Source organism: Piliocolobus tephrosceles, chromosome 21 (genome assembly GCF_002776525.5).
Source record: "Piliocolobus tephrosceles isolate RC106 chromosome 21, ASM277652v3, whole genome shotgun sequence".
Taxonomy (NCBI): domain Eukaryota; kingdom Metazoa; phylum Chordata; class Mammalia; order Primates; family Cercopithecidae; genus Piliocolobus; species Piliocolobus tephrosceles.
Genome location: NC_045454.1, coordinates 12704339 through 12711937, shown reverse-complemented (window position 1 = coordinate 12711937; position 7599 = coordinate 12704339). Strand labels below are relative to the sequence as shown.

The 7599-nt window shown below is 56.9% G+C and overlaps 1 protein-coding gene across 2 annotated transcripts in view; it reads left to right on the top strand.

Annotated features, from left to right (window-relative positions):
• The first annotated feature begins 569 nt into the window (after positions 1-569).
• Positions 570-7599, top strand: part of MARK4 (microtubule affinity regulating kinase 4) — a 54243-nt gene continuing 47213 nt past the window's right edge. For both annotated transcript variants that reach the window (XM_023182415.2, XM_026457339.2), the window contains exon 1: positions 570-945. In XM_023182415.2, the coding sequence (XP_023038183.1) occupies positions 895-945 (51 nt within the window). In that variant the 5' untranslated portion in view covers positions 570-894. The remainder of the gene's footprint in view (positions 946-7599) is intronic.

Genomic DNA, 7599 nt, shown 5'->3' with positions numbered 1-7599 from the left:
GTTAGGCCTCCGAGGGGAGAGCCTCCCCCGCCCCTCGCCAACTGGGGAGAGAATGGACCGGGAGGAGGGACAATGTGGGCAGCGCCTCTGGGGGCTTCTCTGGCTCAGTCCCTTTATCTCCATCTCTTCACAGATCTCTGCGTCTCTGTATCTCTTTGTCTCTACCTGTGTGTGTGTGGGGTCTCTCTTAGTCTTTGTCCCTCTGTGTCTCTGGATCTCTCTGTGTCCGTGTCCCTGCGTCTCTCCCTCTCTGTTCTCTGGCTCTCCGTTCACCTCCGTTCATTCTCTCTCCACCCTTTTGTAACTCGTCTCTCTCTCTTTGTGTCTCTTTATCTCTACGCCTCTTGATCTCTCTCTCTGTGCGTCTCTGGCGCTCTGCCCCGGTCTCTCTCTCCCCTTCTCTCCTCTCTAGCGCGCCTCTCCTCCTGGGCGAGAACACGCTCCCCGCCGGCCAGCCCAGGCCCGCCTCCGCCCCCGGCGCCCCGGACCAGCCCGGGCCTGCGCCTTTAAGGGCCGGCGGCGGGGGGCGGGGTCCCGGTGCCCCGCCCTGCCCGCCCCTCCCCCTGACGTCCCTTCCTCCCTCCCCAGCCCCTCCACCGCCTCCCTCCGCCGCCGCCTGGGCCGGCTCCGCGCCCCCTCCGCGGCCCCCGCCCGCCCGCCTGCCCGCCGCCCCCATGGTGCCCGGGGTCCCCGCTGCACGGGGCCACTAGGACCCTTGGGGTCCCTTCCCCTCCCCCGCCCTGTCCTCTCTCCCGCGGCGCGGACCCGGGCGTTCTCGGCGCCCAGCTTTTGAGCTCGCGTCCCCAGGCCGGCGGGGGGGGAGGGGAAGAGAGGGGACCCTGGGACCCCCGCCCCCCCCACCCGGCCGCCCCTGCCCCCCGGGACCCGGAGAAGATGTCTTCGCGGACGGTGCTGGCCCCGGGCAACGATCGGAACTCGGACACGGTGAGTGGGGCCCGGCCCCTTGGGGAGCCCTGGCTGGGTCCAGCCGCCAAACCCTTCACCCTGCTGTGCCCCTCGCCCCGCGAGCCCCTACCCTCGTTTCCTGGGCTCGACCCAGCTCGTCACCTCTCGACCCCTCCCGGACTTCCAGGCCTCTCGGCCCTCCCCACCTTTTCCAGCCCAGCCCGACCCCTGGGGGCGCCCCTCTCTGGGGACCCCTCTCTTGTCCCCGTGCAGACCGCTTCCGCTCCGGTCTGTTCCCTCCAGGAAGCCCCCTCCCCTGCTTCCAGGAGCCCCTCCCTTCCCTCGCGCGTGCTAAGCCCTTTCCCCTCCAGGCTGTCCGCGTCCGACACCTCGCCCCCTCCCGGATTTGCAGGGCCCCTGACCCCCCAAGGCCCGGCCCTGGCTCTCCCAGCAGGGCCTGGCCCAGTCCTGCCTCTGGCTCCGGCCTTCCCTATCTGGGGCTGGGTGCCGGCTCCCCAGGAGCCCCCCCCCCTCTCATTCCCAGTCCTCTGCCCCTCCAGGACGCACCCGGGGCGCCTGTGGGCAGCCTCTGGCAGGAAGCTGGTTTCCACCTCTCCTGGGCCCCGGCCCTTTTCTGGCTTCTTCAAGGTCTCTCCTGTCCCAGGCCTGGTCCCCATCTTCCAAGCAGCCCTGTCCCTAGATCCCAGCGCTCCGGGGCCCCCAGATGCCACTGGACCCTTTCTGGTCTCTTCCTCTCCCAGGAAGCCTTGGCCTCCAACTTCCAGGCCCCCACCTCACCCAGGCTGGTATTTCTAGGCCCTGGACCAGTCTGACTCCAGGCCTCATCCGCCCTCTATCAACTTCTCAGCTTCAGGCAAGCCCCTTCCCCAACCCCCAACCTCTCGACCCCCTGCTAGGCCAAAATCAGGCCCCTTCCCCACAAACCACCGTCCTTTCTCCTGCCCCAGGACCTCCCCCTTCCTTGCTGGGGGTCTGGCCTCCCAAGGAAGCCCCCTCCTCAGCTTCAGAGGCCTTCCTCAGCTACAGGGCCTGGCTCCAGATCCTTCTTCCAGAAAACTCCTGGACCTGAAACCTCTCATCTTGCCCTGACTTCAAGCCCCTCATCTTGCCCTGGCTTCAAGCCCTTTTCCCTTGGGGTCAATCTGTTGGAAGTCTTCTCCCCAAATTTCTAGACCCCTTGACCTCCCCCAGGGCTTCGCCTTTGTTCGTCTGTGCTGCTCCTTGCCCAAGAAACCCCTACCCCATACTTCCAGGCCCCCCAGACCCTTCTCTAGGGTCTAAGGACTGCTCCTAGAAACCCCCTTCTCTGATTCCTAGGAGCTTCCCAAGACCCAGGGATTCCTGGCCTCTGACTTCCACTGCCCCAATGGCTTTGTCACTTTCCAACATTCCCAGGCGCCCCCTGCCCCTACACTGTTTCCCAGAGAGTCCCAGGGAGGCCCCTCCCCATCTCCTGTGTCTCTGATCACTCTGATCACTTCCAGAGACCTGCCCACCACCCAGTCCTAGACGTCTCCCCAGCTGGGATCTTTGTGTCTTTCTCCAAATCCTTCTGCCAGGTCCCTGTTCCCCTTCCCCCTGTTTCCCTCACCTCTGACAGACCGCCCCCGCCGCACACACACACCATCAGAGATTTATATCTGTCCCTTCCTCATGTTGCAGATCCCTCCCTCACAGAGACCACCCCTATCATCACTATGGGCCAGAACTCCAATCTGGAGTCTAATGAAATGCCCACCACCTCTGTTTCTTGGTCACTACAATCTACAGTGAGGTGCCAGGGGCTCCACAGTCCTGGGTTCCAATGCTGGCATGGCCAGCTGGTTTGCCTTGTGTCCTCAGAAAACCAGTTCTCCCTTTCTGAGCCTCAGTTTCCTGCCCCGGAAAATAGGGGTGACCGCTTGAGTGCCTCCTTGGCTTACTCGATTCAGGCGAAGCCTGGCACCTAGGAAGCACTCCACAAATGCCAGCTGCTATTGTGGCTGTGGGTATGAGTCAGACGGCCCGTGGATTCTCAGCTCAGGGCTGTTATTAGTTGTTGAGTGAGGCTGCAGATTCACTCCCAGCTTGCAGCCTCAGTTTCCTTATCTCTAAATCGGGTTGCTGATGGCCCTCTGCTGTTAGGGATGTTTGCAGGAGCCAATGACGTGACGTGACTAAGGTGCACAGGGCCTGGCATGTGTCGTGGCTGTTGTGGTTATTAGTACTAGTTTAATTGTTCAGATAAACTTAGGTTCATATCCTGCTCCTGTCCCTCCCTAGCTGTGTGACCTCGGGCAAGTAACCTCACCTCTCTGAGCCTTGGTTTCCTTGTCTGTTAAGTGGAACGCCTGATGACGACTTGCTGTTCCCTGGGTTGTTAAGATGCGTGCATGGTGCGGATTTGAGGATGGCTAATCCCCTTTTCTCTCCTCCAACTCTTGTCACTAAGACCTGCCTGTCAGTCCTGATGAGGAGTCACCTGCCTGCCTCTGGAATGGGAGGTTGCAGCCCCCTCTCCTGTTACCTGGTTACCATGGCTACAGCCACGTAGGGTCATGCTCCCCCACCCCAAGTTCCAGGGCCCCCCACCAGGGGGCCAGCCTCCCCAGGTTCCCTAGCAACAGGCCTGGGTGTTGGGGCGCCAGCCGGGCGAGAGGGAGCCAGGCCAGCTGGTGGTGCAGGCCAATTTTAGCTCCCACCCCCGGCCCCCAGGGGCTTTGTCACCCACTGCCCCAGCTGCCCCTCGCAGGGGTCCCTCGGCCATGCTGCCTTCAGTGTGGTGCCATCCCACCTCCAGCTGGCTGCCCTGGTGCCACCTGACGGGGGTTCTTCTCCAGGTCCTTATCTCGGTGGGGATCGGAGGCCTTATCTCCAGGATCTCCACCTGCCTCCCTGGTCTCTGCCGGGAGGAAGCCTGGAGCAATGGGGAAGCCTGGCTCAGCACTCAGGAGGAATCAGCAGGCTGGGTGGGGTTCGCATCCCAGCACTCTGCTCCATCTGCCCTGTGACCTTGGGGGAGGGACTCCCCCTGCCTGAGCCTGGGGGTCCCCATCTGGAGACTGCAGATGATAATCGGACCACATTGGAGGCCAGGGTGAGGGCACGGCAGGCAGTGGCAGACGCATGGTTAGAGCCCCGGCCGTGGTGGTTGGAACTGCCCAGCTGTGGGGAGATTGTCTTTCTGCCCCTGTGAATGGACTGTGTGACCTTCACGTAGCATCTTCCCTCTCCAAGGCTCAGTTTCTCTCCTGGAACATGGAGTCGCTCACTGGGCTACTGCAGGAATCAAGTGTAGGCGAGTTGCCTGTTTACACAGGACTTGGTCCATAGCATGAGCTGCTTTGTAGAAATGGTTCATGACCCAGCGTGGTAGCTCACACCTATAATCCCAGCACTTTGGGAGACCCAGGCAGGAGGATGGCTTGAGCCTGGGAGCTGAAGACTAGCCCGGGCAACATAGCAAGACTCCATCTCTACAAAAATATTTAAAAATTCGCTGTGTGTCGTGGGGCACTCCTGTGGTCTCAGTTACTCGGGAGCCTGAGGTGACAGGATTTGCTTGAACCCAGGCAGTTGAGGCTGCAGTGAGCCTTGATTGCACTGCTGCACTTCAGCCAACAGAGCAAGACCCTGTCTCAAAAAAAAAGGTTCAGGTGTGAAAGGCAGTGTGGTGTTGTGACAGAGAAGAGCATCAAGACTGGTGGAAACTACTGGGCATGGTGGCTCACCCCTGTAATCTGAGCACTTTGGGAGGCTGAGGCAGACGGATCACTTGAGGTCAGGAGTTCAAGACCAGCCTGGCCAACATGGTGAAACCCCATCTTTATTAAAAATACCAAATTTAGCCAGGCGTGGTGGCGGGCACCTGTAATCCCAGCTACTTGGGAGGCTGAGGCAGGAGAATTGCTTGAACCCGGGAGGTGGAGGTTGCAGTGAGTTGAGATCATGCCACTGCACTCCAGCCTGGGCAACAAGAATGAAGCCCCAACAAAAAAAAAAAAAAAAAAAAAAAACGACTAGCGGAAACTGTTTGGGTTCAGATCTTGGGTCTGGGCCTCAGTTTCCCCACCTGTAAAGTGGAGATGATAGTGTGGTAATGGCCTCATATTGCATCAATGACCAACATTAATTAAATGTTAGTTGTTGCTATCAAATGGCCCGGCAGTGCCTTTCTCAGAGACTCGGGGCACCAGCCCATCAGCCTCCTGGCCTTTTTTCCTCCCCTCCTGTTGTCCTCCTGCTTCCCACTCCCAGCCGGAAGGGCACAGACAGAACTGCCTTGGCAGGGGGCCTCAGGCACCGTGAGTCCCAGCCCTGAAAGGGAGACACAGTCCCTGGGGCTTCCAATCAGGCCAGGGCAGCTTGGAGCAGGCAGGTGACCCGTAGGGGAGAGAGGTGGGGAGGGGCAGGACAGTAGGAACAGAACATCGGGAGGAGAGAAGCCATGGTGTGGGAGACAGCAAGTCAGGGGCTGCTGAAACCCTGGGTGTTTCGGGGGGTGGCAGAAGCAACAGTGTTTCCCATGGAAGGAAGATAACAGGGATTCCGCCAGGTCTCAGGGCCAGTGAAAGACTTGGTTATACCGCAGGGGGTGGTGTCTCACTCCTGTAATCCCAGCACTTTGGGAGGCCGAGGTGAGTGGATCACCTGAGGTCAGGAGTTCAAGACCAACCTGGCCAACATGATGAAACTCCGTTCCTACTAAAAATACAAACTTAGCCAGGCATGGTGGCACATGCCTGTGATCCCAGCTACTCGGGAAGTCTGAGGCAGGAGAATCGCTTGAACCCAGGAGGTGGAGGTTGCAATGAGCCAAATCCCGCCACTGCACTCCAGCCTGGCCAACAAGAGCGAAACTCCGTCCAAGAAAACAAACAAACAAAAAGACTTGGTTACAATGTTTGGAGTCCAATCTGGGGCAACAGTGATTGGGATAAAATGTTAGGGGCATTCCACTGGGAATCAAATGTTGCCATTTGGGTTTGAAGTAGAATTTGGTGGCTGGAGAGGGGACGGTCGATGGGTCAAATAGCATGTCAGGACCAGTGGTGGTGGAGGAGGAGCCTCGAGTCCAGATTGAGGTCAGTGTTGATTGGGGTTGAGGGCAGTCTCATTTAGAGCAAAATATCGTAGAGGTGATCCAGGCTCCAGGACAGGCATTACCTGCTTTTTCTCACTTTGCCTTATCAAACTTCACAGATACTGTGTTTTCTACGAATTGATGGTTTCTGACTACCCTGTGTTGAGCAAGCCTGTAGCCTCCATTTTTCCAACAGCCTGTGCACCATTCATGTCTCTGCCACATGGTAATTCACACAATATTTCAAACTTTTTCATCATTATTATAATAGCTGTTATGGTGATCTGTGATCAGTGATGTTTTTTCTTTTTTTTTTTTTTTGAGACGGAGTCTCGCTGTGTTGCCCAGGCTGGAGTGCAGTAGCCGGATCTCAGCTCACTGCAAGCTCTGCCTCCCGGGTTCCCGCCATTCTCCTGCCTCAGCCTCCCGAGTAGCTGGGACTACAGGCGCCCGCCACCTCGCCTGGCTAGTTTTTTATATTTTTTAGTAGAGACGGGGTTTCACCGTGTTAGCCAGGGTGGTCTTGATCTCCTGACCTCCTGATCCGCCCATCTCAGCCTCCCAAAGTGCTGGGATTACAGGCTTGAGCCATCGCGCCCGGCCTTTTTTTTTTTTTTTAAGAGACAGGGTCTTGCTCTGTTGCCCAGGCTGGAGTGCAGTGCCGTTAATCATAGCCCACTGCAGCCTCGACCTCCTGGGGCTCTAGTGATCTTCCCATCTCAGCCCCCTGAGTAGCTGGGACTATAGGCATGTGCCACCGTGCCTAGCTAGTTTTCTTTTTTTTTACGTTTTTCTAGAGATAGACATATCACTTCATTGCAGAGGCTGGTCTCAAACTCCCTGGCTTCAAGCGATCCTCCCACCTCATCAATGATTTTTTTTTTTTTTTTTGGAGACGGAGTCTCGCTCTGTCGCCCAGGCTGGAGTTCAGTGGCCGGATCTCAGCTCACTGCAAGCTCCGCCTCCCAGGTTTACGCCATTCTCCTACCTCAGCCTCCCAATATAAAGTAGCTACAGGCACCCACCACCTCGTCCGGCTTGTTTTTTATATATTTTTTTTAGTAGAAACAGGGTTTCACCATGTTGGCCAGGATGGTGATTTTTTTTTATTGTGATTCACTGAAGGTTCAAATGATTGTTAGCATCTTTTAACAATAAGGTATTATAAAATTAAAGTATGTACATTGTTTTTATAGCTGTAATGCTATTGCACACTCAGTAGACTACAGTATGGTGTAAACACTTCTTTTTTTTCTTTCTTTCTTTCTTTCTTTTTTTTTTTTTTTGAGATGGAGTCCCACTCTGTCGCCCAGACTGGAGTGCAGTGGTGCGATCTCAGCTCACTGCAACCTCTGCCTCCCTGGTTCGAGCGATTCTCCTGCCTCAGCCTCCTGAGTAGCTGGGATTACAGGTGTGCGTCACCACGTCTGGCTAAGTTTTGTATTTTTAGCAGAGACGGAGTTTCCGCATGTTGGCCAGGCTAGTCTCAAACTTCTGACCTCAGGTGATCCACCTGCCTTGGCCTCCCAAAGTGCTGGGGTTACAGACATGAGCCACCCCTCCTGGCCCATAATTTTTTTTTTTTTTTTTTTTTTTTTTTTTTTTTTTTT